This window comes from Anolis sagrei, chromosome 5, assembly GCF_037176765.1.
Source record: "Anolis sagrei isolate rAnoSag1 chromosome 5, rAnoSag1.mat, whole genome shotgun sequence".
Classification (NCBI taxonomy): domain Eukaryota; kingdom Metazoa; phylum Chordata; class Lepidosauria; order Squamata; family Dactyloidae; genus Anolis; species Anolis sagrei.
The window spans coordinates 82635803-82657100 of NC_090025.1; the positions used below are offsets into that span (position 1 = coordinate 82635803).

The following is a 21298-nucleotide window of genomic DNA, read 5'->3' on the forward strand; positions in this document are numbered from 1 at the left end:
GATGGTAGCAAAATGTAGTCCCAAGATATTGTGGTTTTTGGTGCCATGGAAGGTTGGGCTCGAGTCCAGGGGGTGCTGTTGCTCTATCCTCTATGACGAAGAGCCGTCAGGACTTCCTCCTTCCGTTTGGGCGCCTAGCATTTTCTGATCTTCTTTCTTTTATGGCGTCGTAAAACACCTCCCCTGCTTTTAGCGGCACCTAATTTCTCTAAATCACAGCTAAAGCTGTTTCCAAATTGCTTAAGTAAATAATGAGCTGGGCTGACAGTTGGCAGCTCACGCCAACTCGGGGATTCGAACTTGCAACCTTTTGGTTGATAGATATTATAATTGCTATTGATTTACCAGCTGTGCTAAACCTCTGGCTCTGTCACGTTGCCAGGGCTCTGCCTTATTTAGGTAGAGATGAACAAAACTCCCAGTTTTATCAAACAGTTTAATTAAAATAGCACTTACTTGGTGGCCGTTTTAATAGACCAAAATATAAAACATAACGATAGCACTCAGCCACAGAATAAACAAAAACTGATAGCAAACGCTACACCTTAGTCAAAGGGTCCAGTCCAGTGGTCAAACACTGAGAGTTCAATAAACAAAGACCAGGGATCAAGAGTCTATACTGTAGTCAAAAGCCAGTCCAAAGGTTCAAGGTTACAGGATTCCAAGATTACAGGAGACAGGTCAGGATACTAAAAATCCAACAGACCTGGGGGAAAAACCAGCAGTATCCACTAGGCCTGGGTAACAACGGAAAAATTTGTTTCTAAAATCGATTTGTATTTGGGGGGTTTTTTTTGTTTCGATATTTAAAATAATTACAAAATTTTCCTTTTAAAAAATTCGATATTTACGAAATTTCGTAAATGGTAAAAAATTAACGAATCAATTTCCGAAACAATAATGAATCGATTCGTTAATGGCGGATGCAACCACGAAATACGCTAAAAAACCTCCAAAACCTTCTGAAGCTTCCCTCTCCCTCTGTTGTTGACTGTTGGTGTGATATTATAATTTTTTTTCACTAATTAAACCATAAAACTGGCCCAGACATGCGGAAATAATAACGAAACGACCTCAAAACAATAACGAAACGAATACAATATCGAAATACGAAGCATTTACAAAACGTTTTTGAAAATTCTTTTTTTTAATAATTGCTCCAGAATGGTTCGTTATCGTTTTGTAATTGAAAAAATTAACGAATTATTAATGAATTACGAATTAACGAAACGAAACCGCCCAGCCCTAGTATCCACCACCAAAATATAACAATACTTTTTTCCCAAAGATCAGTCTCAAGGTTAGCTCCTCAAATCCAGTAACACCCAGCTACAACCTATCCCCTGCATACCTCCACCCTTAATTGCTTTTACCTGTAAACTGTTACTTACAAATTACTCAGCCCTTTAGAACCAAGACTTACATTAACCCTTCCATCACCAACTGCCAGGTCTACCACCAACAACTACCATCAACTATGGAACATATGACAGACCCTAAGGTTGCCTACCAGACATGTTTGAATTGGTACTAGAATGCAGATATTCTGTTGGTACTACACCTTGTTACATGCCTGTGGCTTTGTATACATGCCACCAAACAAATTTGCACTTGATGAGATGAAGATAATGGAAAGTAGACTATACTTAGGAGGGATCAAAACTGGAGTGAAAAACTGAATGTAATTTATCAAGAGAATTGCTATTGGTAATTCCATTCTTTGTTAAGCAATTGCTGTTTTTATCACCGTGTCATCAATTTGTTTTATTTCTGTGTCTATTGCAGCTTGTGACTGTGATCAGCGTGGCATTCAGACCCCACAGTGCAACCGCACAACCGGCCAATGCATCTGCAATGAGGGTGTGGAAGGAGCCCGGTGTGATAAGTGCACCCGAGGCTATTCTGGCAGTTTCCCAAACTGTGTGCCTTGCCACCAGTGTTTTGCCCTCTGGGATATTATCATTAGTGAGCTCACTAATCGGACCCAGAGATTCCTGGAAAGAGCACATGCCCTGAAAATCACAGGGGTCAGTGGGCCTTACCAGCAGACGCTCAACTCCGTGGAGGAAAAACTGAATGAGATTAAAAGTATCATTGGCCAAAATCCTGCAGCAGGGCCCCTTAAGAACATTGGGAATCTCTTTGAGGAAGCCAAGTAAGTATGGCGTGTAAATAATGCTCCTTCCCATTTGCTCATCATTTTGTAATTTCAGCTAGAACTGCCGCAAAAAGAAAAGCAAGAGGAAGTTGGATCTGTGCCATACAGATGGAAAATATGCAGGAAACTGTGGAGCCACCTGGCAATTAGACACATTTGTTGATTTTGTATGTATTATCCTGGGATATTAATTAGGATGACATATCTGTTTATGCAGGATGAGAAATGAGGTGCTAAAAATATTTGGCCCGTAGCATGTTAGCTTTTCCTGTTCCTTCTTTCAGTCTAAGGAAGGCAAAAGAGAAAGACTAATTTGAATTGTTGATACCGCCAGTTGTTTTTGTTGCATTCACAACGGAGAAGTCGTTTGAGAAAGAAATTAGGAGACTGCTGTTGATGGATGACTGTACAAGTTTTCTGTGTAACGTCTGTACTTTTGCAATGTACCATACTAGCTTTACCTTGCGTTGCTGTGGCCAGCCTTCTCTCCCTCTTTCTCTGCTTCTTTCACTCCTTCCTTCATTCCGTTTTTTTCTTCCTTTTCTTCCTTCTCTACCTGTTTACTTCCTTCCTTAGCTGTTTGCTTTCATCCTTCCTTCTCCTTATTTATTTCCTTCCCTGCGTCTTTCTCTCCTTCTTTCTCTTTTTCCTTTGCTGCGTCTTTCCTCCCTTCCCTTTTTTCTTTCCTGGGCGGCGGAGGGTGGGGGGGTGGTTGTGTCAGAGGGGGTGTGGGCGGGGAAGGAGGAGGGGGGAGGAGGGAAGGATGGCGTATGAGCGGGTAGGGGCGTTGGAGGGTGGGGGGGTGGCTTTATCGGAGGGAGCGTGGGCAGCGGAGGAGGAGGAGGGGGAGGAGGGAAGGATGGCGTATGAGTGGGTAGGGGCGGGGCGGCGGAGGGTGGGGGCGTGGTTTTATCAGAGGGGGAGTGGGCAGCAGAGGAGGAGGAGGGGAGGAGGGAAGGATGGCGTATGGTCGGGTAGGGGCGGGGCAGCGGAGGGTGGGGGTGGCTTTATCGGAGAGGGAGTGGGCAGTGGAGGAGGAGGAGGGGAAGAGGGAAGGATGGTGTATGGGCGGGTAGGGGCAGGGCGGAGAAGGGAGGGGCATGGCTTCCGTGGAGGGGGCATGGTCCGGCCATGTGTGCACGACGAGCGGCTCACGCCGGGACGGCTCTGCGCATGCTCTGTTTGTTTCTGTGATTATGAGTTTGTTGTAATGTTGTTTTGAATTGTGATGAGTGTTGTGCATACCTTGTGGTTTGAGGTATGCGTATGCCAAGTTTGGTGATTTTTCGTCCGGGGTTTTTCGCGTTTTGCGGTCCCTAACGACGTCCTTTTGGATTTTATATATATAGATATACTCAAGTATCAGCCGACCTGAATATAAGCCGAGGCACCTAATTTTACCACAAAAAAACTGGGGAAACTTATTGACTCGAGTATAAGCCAAGGGTGGGAAATGCAGCAGCTACCGATAAATTTCAAAAATAAAAATAAATACCAGTAAAATTACATTAATTGAGGCATCAGTAGGTTAATTTTTTTACACTTTTTAATTTTTTTTATTGTATAATTCTTACAAACATACAATCTTAGAAATAACAATCTTCAAAATTAGCAGTCAAAATACCAGTATTTTTCCCAATCCCACCACCATCATAACCCCTACTTTTGCTGTGTTTATTACAATTGTTCAATCATGAGGATAGTCTTATTTAACTCTGTATATTTATCTTTCCCCTTTATTCTGTAAATGAGGTTAAATGGTTTTTTAAATATTTACCATGTTTCAAAGAAAAACAGTAAACTGGCTTTGTAAGTGGAAAAAGAGGTTCAACAAAAATAATACGGTATCAATAATAATAATAATAATAATAATAATAATAATAATAATTGTACCCTGCCCTATCTCCCCATAGGGATTCATGGCGGCTTAAATATTCAAATATTCAGTGCCTATATAGAATCCTAGAGTTGGACGGAACCTCTAAAGGCCATCTAGTCCAACTTCTTTCATTCTGTCTTCATGCAAGGAAAGCACAATCAAAGCACCTCCGACAGATGGCCATCCAGCCTTAATAATAATAATAAGAAGAAGAAGAAGAAGAAGAAGAAGAAGATTTGAAAGAGATCCCTTGAGCCATCTAGTCTAGCCCCCTTCTGCCTTCGTGCAGCAAAAGCACCATCAAAGCATCCCTGACAGATGGTCACTCATTCTGAAAAAGAAGATTGTTGTTGTTGTTGTCGTTGTTATTATTATTATTATTATTATTATTATTATTATTATTATTATTTGAAAGAGACCCCTTGGACGATCTAGTCCAGCTCCCTTCTGCCTTTGTGCAGCAAAAACCCAATCAAAGCACCCCTGACAGATGGCCATCCAGGCTCAACAACAACAACAACAGAGGTGGAAGAGATCCCTTGGGCCATCTAGTTGATGACTTTCCTGCAAACTCCTACAAGCAGTCTTCTCAAACCTTGTACTCTACAGATGGGAATTAGTCATAAACAGAGTTTGAGAATGTCACTTTCTTGGATTACAAATGGCTTCCTGAGGATTCTGGGACTTATAGTCCAACCACGCAACATTTACCACCCTGGGCAAACTGCCTTCACCATTTGCGATATTGTCATTATGGAAACACCCACTCCAATTATGCTTTGTAGCAAATCCGATGTGCCCTGGAGCACGGCAGTGGGATATTTTTGTGCAAGTACTAATGTCAGAATGAAATAGTGTTGAAAGTTGTCTAGACTAATCCTAATTTGTACTTTGTTGGTTCTGGAGAATGGTGACGCTTTGTCTAGATTTCAAAAGAGAAAACTGTGTCCACGAAAAAAAAAGTTTCAATATCTAGGGCTTGATATTCTACCACAATCTTGCTTCAATCTTGTTTCACAGGGCAGACCATGCTTTTGAATTTGGCACAATTACTCCCCAAATGCTTCCAAACGTAAGCCACTCATGCATAGATTAGCCAAGTGGAACATCTTTTTCCAGGTACTATTACTGTGGGTTATTTATATTGCCCTATTCGAGAACCAGCATGGTGTAGTAGTTTGAGCATTAGACTACAACTCAAGTCTAGGGTTCAAATCCTGATTTGGACATGAAAAACTATTGAGTGGCCTTGGGAAAATCAAATTCTCTCAGCCTCAGAGAAAGGCAATGTCACACCTTCTCTGAATAAGTCGACATACGTTGGAAATTATTTGAAGGCACACAATTGTAGTTATCTCCAAGGTTTGGTTGTACTGTCATAGCTTATACTAGGAGCCGCAATGGTGCAATGGCTGGGAGTCAGCTGCATTAAGATCACTACTGACCGAAAGGTCATGAGTTCTAAGCCAGCCCGGATCGGAGTGAGTGTCTGACCAATTTGTGTAGCTTGCTGTCGACCTTTGCAGCCTGAAAGACAGTTGCATCTGTCAAGTAGAACATTTAGGTACTGCCTACATGGGGAGGCTAATTTAACTAATTTACAATGCCATAAAAATCTCCAGCAAGCCTGCTAAGAATGAGGAAGTACTTCATCAGTGTCACAAATGGACAGTGAAGCAACAGCTCCCCTGGTGACCAGAATACCCTCATGAAATTTGGAGTTAGATTGCCTCTGTCTGTCTATATATGTCGTGTGTCTATGGCATTGAAGGTTTGCCATGTATACGTACATTGTAATCCGCCCTGAGTCCCCTGCGGAGTGAGAAGAGCGGAATATAAATACTGTAAATAAATAATAAATAACTAAATTAAACCCTTGTGCTGGCTGAACTGCTGACCTGAAGATCAGTGGTTTGAATCCACGAGACAGGGTGAGCTTCCATCTATCAGCTCCAGCTTCTCATGCGGGAACATGAGAAAAGCCTCCCACAGGATGATAAAACATCTGGGCATCCCCTGGGCAATGGACAGCCAATTCTCTCACACCAGAAATGACATGCAGTTTCTCAAATCGCTTCTGACACAATAATAATAATAATAATAATAATAATAATAATCCTTTATTTATACCCCGCTACCATCTCCCAAAGGACTCGATACGGCTTACAAGAGGCCGAACCCAAATACAACAACAATAAAACACAACGACAACAATACAACAGTAAATAATTCAAAAACAAAGTGAAACAATAACAATAATATCACTACGCATTTTAAAAAACCTGTGGCAAAAAAATAATTCATACTTTTAATAATCTTTTTTAATCTTCCAAATTATCTTTATCCATTCCAGTATTACAATACTCCTAGAGATACTCCCAGGTCAATGTGCAAAAGGGCCTAGATCACAAACTGGCCTGCTTGGGAGCAAGTCCCATTGAATGCAGTGTATAGAAGACATGTATAAGCTTGCAGTATTAAACCTATAAAAGTTTAAAGAAACTGCATTATAGTGAAGCCATGAAACTTGGAATGTGTCTCCCACAGCAAACTGTCGGATTTCTATTTCATTGCATGTTTTACAGAGTCTTATAAAGAATCTATTGTGTAACGTCACCCCACTTAGAACCAGACTGAAAAAAAAGTAATTTTAATAACACATTTGGTAATTGTTTGGAATATAAAAATTATGTATGGATTCTAAGAGTCAATCCTCTGACCTTTGTGGTTGGCAAAGTTCAAATGCATTACAGCAAACTTTAGGAATCCAAACTGAGAAAAGTTTCACACAGAACAACTGTTTTCTGAGTCTTTTGCTTCCTTGAATTTCTATAATACTGGTGATTAATGGATGGTATATCTCTGCTAGATCAGTATTTAATGTGGGACAATTGTTACAAAATAATTTAGCACATTTTTGAGTTGGCGGAAAAGAGGAATTAACGTATCATTTGGATTTTCGAGTTTTGTTCAGTTCAATAAACTGGGTTCTGTTTGGTTCACAGGAAGCTAATAGCTGATGTTACCGAAAAGATTGCCGAAGTTGAAGAAAAAGTATCCGAGGTGGCAGCAAAAAGCAACAGCACAGACACTCAACTGAGTGCCCTCGAGGCCGATGCAAAGAGCCTAGACAGCGTCGTGAAAGAGCTGGCAGAGCAACTGGAGTTCATTAAAATCTCTGATGTCCGGGGTCAGTATTTATCTGGGCTTCATAGTCTTGCTTTGATTTATATTGTGGGTTTACTAAGAAATCAAAACGTCTGAATAAATACGTAGTTTATGTTTACATTAAAAATACCTCCAATTCAGCTGATTTTGTAGAAACAGTCGCAGAAAACCCCCTCTTCTCCCAGTTTATCACTTGCTTTAAAAATATCCAAGTTTCTCTTTCCTCCTCCCACTTTCCCTCCCTGCATGCACAGTGTTAGCTGCTGGGCTAGAAGGAAGAACTATATCTTTGGCAATCCTGTCCACACTGTCCTTAATCATCTCAGAATATGCTGCTTCTGATGTGAACATCCTGCGGCTCCTCCATGATGACATGATGGCAACAGTCTTGGACAGCAATGGCTCCCGAAGTGACCCATTTAAGGTGGAATCAGGTGTCAAACAGGGATGTGTTATTGCCCCAACCTTATTTCCCATCTTCCTCGCAATGATAGTTCATCTTGTTGGCGGGAAGTTTCTCAACGGAGTGGATATCATCTATCGGACAGATGGCAAGCTATTTAACCTCGACAGACTGAAAGCCAAAAACAAGGTTGCAACAACATCTGGTATAGAACTCCAATATGCTGATGATAGCGTTGTCAGTGCGCATTCAGGAGAAGACCTACAAGCCACACTAAACACCTTCACAGAAGCATACGAGAAGCTCAGCCTGTCTGTTCTGGCACGGCTGTACCAGGAGCTCCAACTTTCTTTTCTTTCTCTAGTTCCGCCCCCTTTTGGGTTTTGGGAGGGAAAAGGAGCCATTTTAGCTCAGTCCACACAGAGAAGTCTTTGTACAGGACATAAATCAGGTCCTCCTGTAGAAAGCTTCGTCTTTTACAGCTTGGCTGGGGAATACAGTGTCAGCATAGCCCCCGGTGGCGCAGTGGGTTAAACCCTTGTGCTGGCAGGACTGAAGACCGACAGGTTGCAGGTTTGAATCCGGGGAGAGGAGGATGAGCTCCCTCTATCAGCTCCAGCTCCTCATGCAGGGACATGAGAGAAGCCTCCCACAAGGACGATAAAAACATGAAATCATCCGGGCGTCCCCTGGGCAACGTCCTTGCAGACGGCCAATTCTCTCACACCAGAAGTGACTTGCAGTTTCTCAAGTCGCTCCTGACACAACAAAAAAAAAAAGCCTTTGCTGGGGAATTTACAGCCTTATAGCTCCTTTACTGAAGGGATCCAGCCCCACAGCGCTACAGCCAGCCATTGCTGGGAACTGAAAGTCTACAAAGGACTCTGTTTGGTAAGGGGCACTCACGGCAGCCAGAAGCAGTTGGTACCGGGTGTAGGAGTCCCACGCCAGCAAGGCCTAAGACAGACTGCCCAGATAGAGGTTAAGGATTTCCCCGATAGCGAAGAAACAGTTTATGAAGATAGTTGCCTGTCCCCTGTGGACAAGATTGAGAAAGCCACCAATTGGTTAAGAAAGCCATGAAATAGTTGTGATTTATTGAAGACCTTAGCAACAATAAAAAACTTTGTTCAACCTTTAAGCAATCTAAAGATTCTGTTTAAGGAAATCCTAAGGCTTCTTGACAGATTAGAGAGATGGGCCAAAACTAACAAAATGAAGTTCAACAGTGACAAATGCAAGATACTCCACTTTGGCAGAAAAAATGAAATGCAAAGATACAGAATGGGTGACGCCTGGCTCGAGAGCAGTACGTGTGAAAAAGATCTTGGAGTCCTCGTGGACAACAAGTTAAACATGAGCCAACAATGTGATGTGGCGGCAAAAAAAGCCAATGGGATTTTGGCCTGCATCAATAGGAGCATAGAGTCTAGATCTAAGGAAGTAATGCTACCCCTCTATTCTGCTTTGGTTAGACCACATCTGGAATATTGTGTCCAATTCTGGGCACCACAATTCAAGAGAGATATTGACAAGCTGGAATGTGTCCAGAGGAGGGCGACTAAAATGATCAAGGGTCTGGAGAACAAGCCCTATGAGGAGCGGCTTAGGGAACTGGGCATGTTTAGCCTGAAGAAGAGAAGGCTGAGAGGAGATATGATAGCCATGTATAAATATGTGAGAGGAAGCCACAGGGAGGAGGGAGCAAGCTTGTTTTCTGCTTCCTTGGAGACTAGGACGCGGAACAATGGCTTCAAACTACAAGAGAGGAGATTCCATCTGAACATTAGGAAGAACTTCCTGACTGTGAGAGCCGTTCAGCAGTGGAACTCTCTGCCCCGGAGTGTGGTGGAGGCTCCTTCTTTGGAAGCTTTTAAGCAGAGGCTGGATGGCCATTTGTCAGGGGTGATTTGAATGCAATATTCCTGCTTCTTGGCAGGGGGTTGGACTGGATGGCCCATGAGGTCTCTTCCAACTCTTTGATTCTATGATTCTATGATTCTAATCAGGAGGCAGCCCGGCGTGCCGTTGGGCACACAGAATATACGTCCTGTCTACAGTCTCTTGCACAGGCCCAGCGAGTGACAGCACACTGTCATTGAACATCGAGAAAACCAAAGTGCTCTTCCAGCAGTCACCAGCCAATCCCTCTCCAATGCCAAAAATACAGCTTAATGGTGTAACATTAGAAAATGTTGATCATTTCCGCTACCTTAGCAGCCACCTTTCCACAAAAGTCAACATTGACACTGAAATACCACCATTAAAATCAGGTCCAGTGTACAGCACAACAACCAGCAATACCACTAACACTTTTTGTTTAGCTTTGTGGAAGAGCAGCTTGTCATGGCTGTGTTCCCTGATCATGGATGCTTTCTGCAATGATCTGGAGATAAGCAGTAAATACCCAACAATTGTCACTTTTTTCCAGGTGCCTTGGATAGCATTACCAAATATTTCCAAATGTCCTTGGATGCAGAAAGGCAAGCCAACGCTTCAGCCATTCTTCCCGGCAGTGTGGTGGAGCAGTCAGCTGAAATGCGACTAGAAATTGAAAGTTTGATCAATGAGACAGAGACGGCATTCAAGGCGAAGCAAGAGGAGCAGTCGCGCCTTTTGGATGAACTTGCAGGCAAACTCCAGAGTCTGGATCTTGCAGAAGTGGCCGAGAAGGTAAACAGCAGAGCCTCCAATTGCTAACTAATAAAAAAATATCCAAAGTGGTGTCTGAAATGTATTAGAAATTCTGTGAAAAGCAGGTCGCTGGTATCTGTAGGGGGTCCTGGAACTCAACCCAAGCAGATACCAACAACTTATAGTTGTTTATAACTGGACATTGTTATAGAACAGGGGTCCTTAAACTAAGGCCCGGGGGGGCAGATATGGCCCTCCAAGGTCATATACCCGGCCCTCGCTCAGGGTCAACCTGAGTCTGAAACGAGTTGAAAACACAACAACAACAACAATCCTATCTCATCAACGAAAAGCAGGCCCGCACCTCCTATTGAAATACTATTTATTATTTATTTACAACATTTATATTCCACCCTTCTTACCCCGAAGGGGACTCAGAGCAGCTTGCAAGATATATATGCATACAATATATTATATTATTAGCATAGTACAATACCAATATTATATATTACTATATTGTACTATACCATTATATTGTAATATTATTAGTAATATTACATGTAATAGAAAATATATAATGATTATATATATATATATATATATATATATATATGGTTATCATGTCAGGAGCAACCAGTTGTATTACATTTTAACAAAAACAAACAAACAAACTAATATTGTATTATTAGTAGTAGTATTATATTGTATTATATTATAATATTATACATATTTTATGTATATACAATATATTATATTATATTACATTACATTACACTATTGGTAAAGCACAGGAGACAAGATGGGACTGTCTCCTGCCTCCCCCTCTCTTCACTCTGGCCCAAAGCAGCAGTTGGTGCCGGGGAGGGGGGGCATTTATTTTTTATTTATGCTTGAATTATTTATGCCTGAATAAGTCCCCAGCATGGGCACAGTGTGTCATACGTTTGCAGCCAACTGTGTGATCTTGAGCAAGTGAAGTTGAGGCCCTTATCAAAAGGTCAATGGTTCGAATCCGGGGAGCAGGGTGAGCTCTTGCTGTTAGCCCCAGCTTCTGCCAACCTGAACATGAGGAAGAACTTCCTGACTGTGAGAGCTGTTCAGCAGCGGAACCCTCTGCCCTGGAATGTGTTGGAGGCTCCTTCTTTGGAAGCTTTTAAGCATAGGCTGGATGGCCATCTGTCAGGGGGGCTTTGAATGCGATTTTCCTGTTTCTTGGCAGGGGTTGGACCGGATGGCCCAATTCTCTTCCAACTCAATACTAATAAGTTTATATTTGTTAAAATTGCTCTTCATTTTAATTATTGTATTGTTTTAAAGTGTTTTTTGCACTACAAATTATATGCAATGTGCATAGGAATTCATTCTTTTTTTTTTCCAAATTATAATCCGGCCCTCCAACACTTTGAGGGACTGTGACCTGGCCCTCTGTTTAAAAAGTTTGAGGACCCCTGTTATAGAAACACCACTTGCCTCAATTTAGTGCACACATATCATAGAGTCAAAGAGCTGGAAGAGACCCCAATGGCCATCCAATCCAGTCCCCTGCCATACAGGAAAACACAGTTAAACACATTTATTTGAGAACACAGAAATGCTGGACCACTCTCACAACCACCATGTCAGACTACACAGAGAAGCCATTGAAATACACAAGCATGTGGACAATTTCAACAGAAATGAGGAAAACCATGAAAATGAACAAAATCTGGCTACCAGTTAAAAAACTCTAAAATTACAACAGCACAACAACGGAGAGGAAACAAACAAGGACATCTAATCAACTCTCAACAAAAGTTTGCTCCAGGCTCTGTCAGACCATTATATGCTAATCAAGGTGGTCAGTTGAAACATTCACACCTAGCTCCAGCAGACAAGAGTCCTTTGCCCCACCCTAGTCATTCCACAGATATATAAACTCTTTTTCCTAGTTCCAACAGACCTCACTACCACTGAGGATGCTTGCCACAGATGCAGGTGAAATGTCAGGAGAGAATGCCTCTAGACCACGGCCATATAGCCCGAAAAAACCTACAACAACCCACAGTTAAAGCACTCAAACTGAAGTAACTTCCCAATAACAAATGATTACATTTTTTAATGAAAAAAAACCTACTGAGGACATTATGGAGACACTTCCCATTGGGAGAAAAATGGCATGTGTGTATTGTGAAAGGCTTTCATGGCCGGAATCACTGGCGAACGTCAGGAGAGAATGCCTCTAGACCATGGTCATACAACCCGAAAAAACCTACAACAACCCAATGGCATGTGTATTTTTTTCTTTTTAATTAATTATTGGGGGGGGGGGGGGAGACTAGAATGGCATTTTTAGTATCAGGCTGTTTTCTCATTTTGAGTGAAAGATTCCCAGGTACAAAACCATCCCCTTTCTCTTAATCCCAGTTCCCTGGGAACGAAATGTATTTCACAAGCCTTTGGTTTCCAACTAGAAGTTCTGAAAGGTCTCAAAGTTGCAATTATGGGGAGCCTCAGTGTGTGACCATACAGTTCTGTGCCGATGGCCGTGTCTTAAAGAGCTGGCTTTGATCGTGTTTTGAGAGAGCGATAACCTCTGACTCTTTCCTCTGCCTAATCCTGTCTGATGCAGACATGTGGAACTCCCCCTGGGGCTTCCTGCGCTGATTCGGAGTGTGGTGGCCTAAGCTGTCGGACCGAAGATGGGAAAATGAAATGCGGAGGGCCGGGCTGCGACGGATTGGTTACAGTGGCCCACAATGCCTGGCAAAAGGCTATGGATTTCGACAGAGACATCCTCGGCGCTTTGGCTGAAGTGGAGCAGCTGTCCAAAATGGTAACACCTATTTTTGTTAATGCAAGTGGCAAGTGCAAACATGAATAGCTAGACTTGAAAACAAGGATTGTTTTTGCTTACATCAGTGGTTCTCAACCTTCCTAATGCCACGACCCCTTAGTATAGGTCCTCATGTTGTAGGGACCCCCAATCATAATGTTATTTTCATTGCCACTTCATAACTGTAATTTTGCTACTGTTATGAATCGTAATGTAAATATCTGATATGCAAGATGTATTTTTAGTCACTGGACCAAATTTTGCACAAATACCTGATACGCCCAAATTTGAATACTGGTGGGGTTGGGGGTGATTGATTTTGTCATTTGGTAATGCTGGAGTTGCTGGGATTTATAGTTCACCTAAAATCAAAGAGCCTTCTGAACTCCACCAATGATGGAATCGAATCAAACTTGGCACACAGAATTCCCATGACCAAGAGAAAATACTGGGAAGGTCTGGTGGACATCGACCTTGAGTTTTTGGAGTTGTAGTTCACCAGAGAACACTGTGGACTCAAGCAATGATGGATCTGGATCAAATTGGCACACAGAATTCCCATGACCAACAGAAAATTCTGGGAAGGTCTGGTGGACATTGACCTTGAGTTTTTGGAGTTGTAGTTCACCTACATCCAGAGAACACTGTGGACTCAAGCAATGATAGATCGGGATCAAACTTGGCACAAATACCCAATATGCCCAAATGTGAACACTGATAGAGTTTGGAGAAAATAGACCTTGCCATTTGGGAGTTGTAGTTGTTGGGATTTATAGTTCACCCACAATGAAATAGCATTCTGAATCCCACCAACGATAGAATTAGACCAAACTTTCCACACAGAACCCCCATGACCAACAGAAAATACTATGTTTTCCGATGGTTGTTGGTGACCCCTCTGACACCCCCTCGCGACCCCCACAGGGGTCCCAACCCCCAGGTTCAGAAACACTGGCTTACATCAAATCGCACTAGGTAACACAATTTCTGTTCCTGGGTTGTAAATGCCATTTTCTAATTGGTTCTATCATTTATTTATTTATGACATTTATATGCCACCCTTCTCACCCCAAGGGGACTCAGAGCCGCTTACAAGAAATATATACATACAATATATTATATTATTAACATAGTACAATATCAGTATTAAATTTATTTATTTATTTGTTTAAACATTTTATATACCGGCCTTATCACCTCTTTTGAGAGACTCAGGCCGGTTTCCAACCATAATATCACAGACAGGCAATAAAACATCATAATTCATATTACAGTAAAACATAAAAACAGCAATTACAATAAATCATATTGCATTACATTATAAATATTAATATATTGTACTATACCATTATATTGTAATATTATTAGTAATATTACATGTAATCTATATAAATAAAAATGTAATGTTCATTTGTGGGATTAACAGAACTCAAAAACCACTTGGGGAATTGACACCAAATTTGGACAGAACACACCTAACAACCCAATGTCTGTCCTTCACTCATAAAAACACTGAAAAACACAGCAGAAGAGACTTAAAAAGCCCCAAAAAGCTAAATGACAATACAGAAAAAGGAAGAAAGAGGGAGGGAAGGGGAGAAAAGAAAGAAAGAAAAGAAAAGAAAAGAAAAGAAAGAGGGAGGGGAAAAAAGAAGTAAAGGGAGAAGCAAACATGGAAGCAAAGAGAGAAGGAAGGAAGGAAAGAGATAGAGAAGGAAGGGGGGAAGATGTAGGGAAAGAGGGAGGGAAGGAAAGAGAGAAGGAAGAAAAGAGAGACAGCAGAAGAGAAAGAAAAGGGGGAAGGAAGGAAAGAGATAGAGAAGGAAGGAAGAAGAAAAGGAAAGGTGAGAAGGAATGAAAGAGGGAGTGAAGGAAGAACGGAAAGAAGGAGGGAAAGAGGGAAGGTTGGCCACAGCAACGCGTGGCGGGTACAGCTAGTCTATATAAACAAAAATGTAATGTTCATTTGTGGGATTAACAGAACTCATTAACCACTGGACGAATTGACACCAAATTTGGACAGCATACACCTAACAACCCAATGTATGTCCTTCACTCCAAAAATTTGTTTTTGTCTTTTGGGAGTTGTAGTTGCTGGGGTTTATAGTTCACCTACAATCAGATAGCATGATAAAATTGAACCAACCAGGACATACTTGACTCCCATGACCAACAGAAAACACTAGAAGGGTTTGGTGAGCATTGACCTTGAGTTTGGGAGTTGTAGTTCACCTGTATCCAGAGACTACCATGAACTCAAACAATGATGGATCTGGACCAAACTTGGCATGAATACTCCACATGCCCAAATGTGAACTCAGATGGAGTTTGGGGGAAATAGACCCTGACATTTGGTAGTTGTAATTACTGGGATTTATAGTTCACCTACAATCAAAGAGCATTCTAAACCCCATCAACGACGGAATTGGGCCAAACTTCCCACATAGAACCCCCATGGAGCAACAGAAAATATTTAAGACCATCCAGTCCAACTCCCTTCGCCAGAACAAGAAAACGTAATCAAAGCCCTCCTGACAAAGAGCCATCCAGCCATAGATATAGATAGATATGATTCACATACACACAGATATAGTGTCATAGATTTGAAAGGGACCCCTGAAGAAGGACAATGATATGTTGCATGTTCCAGAGTAGGCAAACTAGACAATCTCCACATTAACACTGACTAAGAAACAAGAAATAGTGTTTACCCACAAGCATAAAAAAATTCCATATATTAGAAACCAACATTTTCTCATTACTTTATTTTCCAGATCACTTGACTGGGCCATAGCAACGCGTGGCAGGGGATGGCTAGTATAAATATATAATTATAATATCATAGTATTATTATATTGCATTACATTATAATATTACAAATATTATAAGTATATACAATATATTACATTGTTTATTGGTGCAAAAACTATAGCACATTTTGCTATAGTTTTTAAATGAATATATAATTGTGTCTCAACCAATTTGACATAGCTTGTGGCTGCTACAAAAACAAAGTTTCTGGAGTATAACAACTACTTTCAAACTAAGTACCACACAATTGAGCCCTCGGTGGCGCAGTGGGTTAAACCCCTGTGCCGGCAGGACTGAAGACCGACAGGTCGGAGGTTCGAATCCAGGGAGAGGCGGATGAGCTCCCTCTATCAGCTCCAGCTCCTCTTGCGGGGACATGAGAGAAGCCTCCCACAAGGATTATAAAAACATCAACAAAATCATCCAGGCGTCCCCTCGGCAACGTCCTTGCAGACGGCCAGTTCTCTCACACCAGGAGTCACTCCTGACATGACAAAAAAAAAACCCACACAATTAATCAAGAAATAACACTTTAAAACCAGAAACAACGTTTTTCAAATTAACATTGTGTAATTTATCCTTAATTCAGTTTCCAGTTGTATTATCCCGCTAAATGCCGGCATAAAAAGATATCCAGTTCCAACAGACCTCACTACCTCTAAAGATTCGTGCCAAAGATGCAGGCAAAACGTCAGGAGGGAATGCCTCTAGAACAGTGGTTCTCAACCTGGGGGTCTCCAGATGTTTTTGGCCTACAACTCCCAGAAATCCTAACAGCTGGCAAACTAGCTGGGTTTTCTGGGAGTTGTAGGCCAAAAACATCTGGGGACCCCAGGTTAAGAACCACTGCTCTAGAACATGGCCATATAGCCCGAAAAAACATAACACAACCTAATATCCTGGTTTGTTTAAATGGCTGATGATGTAATTGTGGATTCGCACATCATTTGCATTTGTTCTGGCTTTTGCGACACAACTTCAACTAATTTGGAAGTCAGTGTTTCCATTTGATGTTGGATGTTTTGTTTTATGTCTGTTATAACAAGCTGTGCTTTTTATTTAATTTTAGTTAAGTTATAATTTGTATTTATATATTGAGTTGTATAAATTTAGTTAGCATTGATGTATTGTTGTTGTATTCAGGCACAGTTTGCCTTTTATGTTTGGAATCCGGCCTGAGTCCCTTTGGGGAAATACAGCGGAATAATAATAATAATTATTATTATTATTATTATTATTATTATTATTATTACTATTTTCAGGTTGTTTTCTTTTTTTTCCAAAATAACATTGAAACTAACTGACCCACTGCCTTCACTTTTAGGTCTCAGAAGCAAAACAGAGAGCCGATGAAGCGAAACAGAATGCACAGGAAGTTTTGTTGAAAACAAATGCCACCAAAGAGCAAGTGGACAGGAGCAACGAAGATCTGAGAAATCTGATTAAGCAGATCAGGGAATTTCTCATGAGTAAGAATTGTGCAAATTTTTCTGAGTTTCCACTTTGCATCTTTTATTCATATTTACTTCCTATACTTGACCTGAAGAACTGAAAAATATTGAATGTTTACTAGAGCACAGACTGAGTTAGGATATTCAGCTAGATTTGTACACCAGCCATTCTAACTTTTGCATTTCTAAGTGCACTCTTGTCTATTATCTCCTCATATAAGTCTAGGATCCAAGGGAACAGAAAAGCTCTTTTTTTTTTAACCACGGCACTTGGAGCCAGGATCATAGAATAGAATCATAGAATCATAGAATCAAAGAGTTGGAAAAGACCTCATGGGCCATCCAGTCCAACCCCCTGCCAAGAATCAGGAATATTGCATTCAAATCACCCCTGACAGATGGCCATCCAGCCTCTGTTTAAAAGCTTCCAAAGAAGGAGCCTCCACCACACTCCGGTGCAGAGAGTTCCACTGCTGAACGGCTCTCACAGTCAGGAAGTTCTTCCTCTTGTTCAGATGGAATCTCCTCTCTTGTAGTTTGAAGCCGTTGTTCCCCGTCCTAGTCTCCAGGGAAGCAGAAAACAAGCTTGCTCCCTCCTCGCTGTGGCTTCCTCTCACATATTTATACATGGCTATTATATCCCCTCTCAGCCTTCTCTTCTTCAGGCTAAACATGCCCAGCTCCTTAAGCCGCTCCTCATAGGGCTTGTTCTCCAGACCCTTTATCATTTTAGTCGCTCTCCTCTGGACACATTCCAGACCAAACCCCGACCTATGTTCCATAGATGATTATTATCATTATCATTATTATTATTATTTGAAACACAACGAGATTTTTTTTGTCATGTCAGGAGCAACTTGAGAAACTGCAAGTCACTTCTGGTGTGAGAGAATTGGCCGTCTGCAAGGACGTTGCCCAGGGGACAGCAGGATGTTTTGATGTTTTATCATCCTTGTGGGAGGCTTCTCTCATGTCACCGCATGAGGAGCTGGAGCTGATAGAGAGAGCTCATCCGTGCTCTCCCTGAATTCGAACCTGCAACCTGTTGGTCTTAGGTCCTGCCGGCACAAGGGTTTAACCCACTGCTCCACCAGGGGCTCCTACACAACAAGATGAGTCCACAGCAGACACTCTGGTGGCTGTTGTATTGTTGTACTGTTGTACTGTTGCAGGGGCGGCTCAACCCATTACACAAAGTAAGCATTTGCAGTATAGTTGATTTTGCCCAGGGGCGCTCATGAGGCACTCTTGGGGGAAAATAGACCTTGACATATGCGAGTTGTAGTTACTGGGATGTATAGTTCACCTACAATCAAAGAGCATTCTGAACTCCACCAATGATGGAATTATGGCACACAGAACTCCCACGACGAACAGAAAATGTATATCAGTGATTGGTTGGGGGGGTGGGGGGTGCCAAAATAACGTTTGCTTACCGTTGAAAATTACCTAGGGCCGCCTCTGATCACACGTCAGACACTTCCCAAATGTATAGGACTGTGTGATGTATCAGCGAATAATGCGTGCAGTTCCCAGTAAGGTGACCTTTTGCAGCTGGCAGATGGTAATTTTGTCAGTGCCGATTGTGTTTAAGTGCAGGCCAAGGTCTTTAGGCACTGCACCCAGTGTGCCAATCACCACTGGGACCACCCTTACTGGTTTGTGTCAGAGTCTTTGCAGTTCGATCTTTAAATCCTCATATCGTATCAGCTTTCCAGTTGTTTCTCTGCAATCCTTCTCTCATCTAGAATTGCAACATCAACGATCCATACTTTGTTTTTTTAACACAATTGTGAGGTCAGGAGTATTGGGCTCTAAAACTCTGTCTGAATTCAGAAGTCCCAGAGTAGGTTCTGTTGGAACTAGTAGCCAGATTTTGTTCATTTTCATGGTTTCCTCCTTTCTGTTGAAATTGTATTTAAAAAACTCTGAAATTAGAACAGCAGAACAACAGAGAGGAAACAAACAAGCACATCTAATCACCTCTCAACAAAAGATTGCTCCAGGCACTGCCAGGCATTCAAATGCTAATCAAGGTGGTCAGTTGAAACATCCACACCTAGCTCCAGCAGACAAGAGTCCTTTGTCTCACCATGGTCATTCCACAGATATATAAACCCTTTTTCCTAGTTCCAACAGACCTCACTACCTCTGAGGATGCTTGCCATAGATGCAGGCGAAATGTCAGGAGAAATGCCTCTAGAACATGGCCATATAGCCCAAAAAAACCTACAACAACCCGTGAAAGCCTTTGACAATACATTTATCCAGCACTTTCAGAACTGTGCGTGGTGTTCTCTTTCTTGAATTCTTCCCTAGGAATCATATACAGATAGAGCACAAGCCCTTATAATACTTGCACCCACTCCTGGTATACTAACTTATGCAATGCTTATAATCTGGTCCAGAGTTGGGGGGGGGGCAGGGGACAGTTCCATCTTGTCTCCTGCATATGTCATCAGTTGGGGACCCCTCCCGCCAGCACCAACTGCCGCTCTGGGCCAGAGTGAAGAGAGAGGGGGGCAAGAGACAGTTCCACCTTGTCTCCTGTGCTATGCTAATAATGTAATATAATATAATATATTGTATATACATATAATATTTATAATATTACTAGCTGTCCTTTGCCACACATTGCTGTGGCCCAGTCTGTGTATATGTGTTTTGTGTGTATACATATTTGTGTATATATATTTGTGTATATGTGTGTGTATATGTATGTCGCTTTGCACATTCATTGTAATGTTTTGTTTTGTTTTGTGCTTTTTAAGTCTCTTCTGCTGTGTTTTTCAGTGTTTTTATGAGTGATGGTCACTCATTGGGAAGTTTGCCCCAATTCTTTCGTTGGTGGGGTTCAGAATGCTCTTTGATTGTAGGTGAATTATAAATTCCAGTAACTACAACTCCCAAATGTCATGGTCTATTTCCCCCAAATACCATCTGTCTTCATATTTGGGCATATTGAGTAATCATGCCAAGTTTGGTCCAGATCCGTCATTGTTTGAGTCCACAGAGCTCTCTGGATGTAGGTGAACTACAACTCCCAAACTCAAGGTCAATGCCCTCCAAACCCTTCAAGTGTTTTATGTTGGTCATGGGAGTCCTGTGTGCCACGTTGGGTTCAATTCCATCATTGATGGAGTTTAGAATGCTCTGATTGTAGGTTAATTATAAATCCCAGCAACTACAACTCCCAAATGACAAATTTAATATTTTTTTGTGTAATGGTCACTCCTTGGATTAGTAGGTGTCTTGTGGCCAAATTTGACGGCAATTCATCAAGTGGTTTTTGAGTTCTGTTAATCCCACAAACGAACATTACATTTTTATTTATATAGATCATGTAATACAATATAATACTAACGATAATAATAATATATTATAATTATATATTTCATATTACATGTAATATGACTAATAATATTTCTATATAATGGTATAGTACAACATAACAAGATATAATACTGATATTGTACTATGCTAATAATATAATATATTGTATGTATATACGGAGCCCCCGGTGGCGCAGTGGGTTAAAGCACTGAGCTGCTGAGCTTGTTGATCGAAAGGTCACAGGTTCGATTCCGGGGAGCGGTGTGAGCTTCCGCTGTCAGCCCTAGCTTCTGCCAACCTAGCAGTTCGAAAACATGCAAATGTGAGTAGATCAATAGGTACCGCTCAGGTGGGAAGGTAACGGCGCTCCATGCAGTCATGCTGGCCACATGACCTTGGAGGTGTCTATGGCCAACACCGGCTCTTCGTCTTAGAAATGGAGATGAGCACCAGAGTCAGACATGACTGGACTTAATGTCAGGGGACAACCTTTACCTATGTATATACATCTTGTAAGCCACTCTGAGTTTTCGGGGTGAAAAGAGTGGCATATAAATGTCGTAAACAAACAAACAAACAAACAAATAAATAATCTCTTCATTCGTCAAATGCTGAAGCAAACAGAATGTCGGGTGGGAATAACTTTCTC

At 41.7% G+C, this 21298-nt stretch overlaps 1 protein-coding gene across 1 annotated transcript in view; it reads left to right on the plus strand.

Moving 5' to 3' along the window:
* LAMB1 (laminin subunit beta 1) overlaps positions 1-21298 on the plus strand; it is a 134647-nt gene that overhangs the window by 98775 nt on the left and 14574 nt on the right. Inside the window, exons 24-28 of the mRNA XM_060778391.2 lie at positions 1786-2155; positions 7043-7227; positions 10040-10281; positions 12851-13054; positions 17190-17334. Of these exons, the coding sequence (XP_060634374.2) occupies positions 1786-2155; positions 7043-7227; positions 10040-10281; positions 12851-13054; positions 17190-17334 (1146 nt within the window). The remainder of the gene's footprint in view (positions 1-1785; positions 2156-7042; positions 7228-10039; positions 10282-12850; positions 13055-17189; positions 17335-21298) is intronic.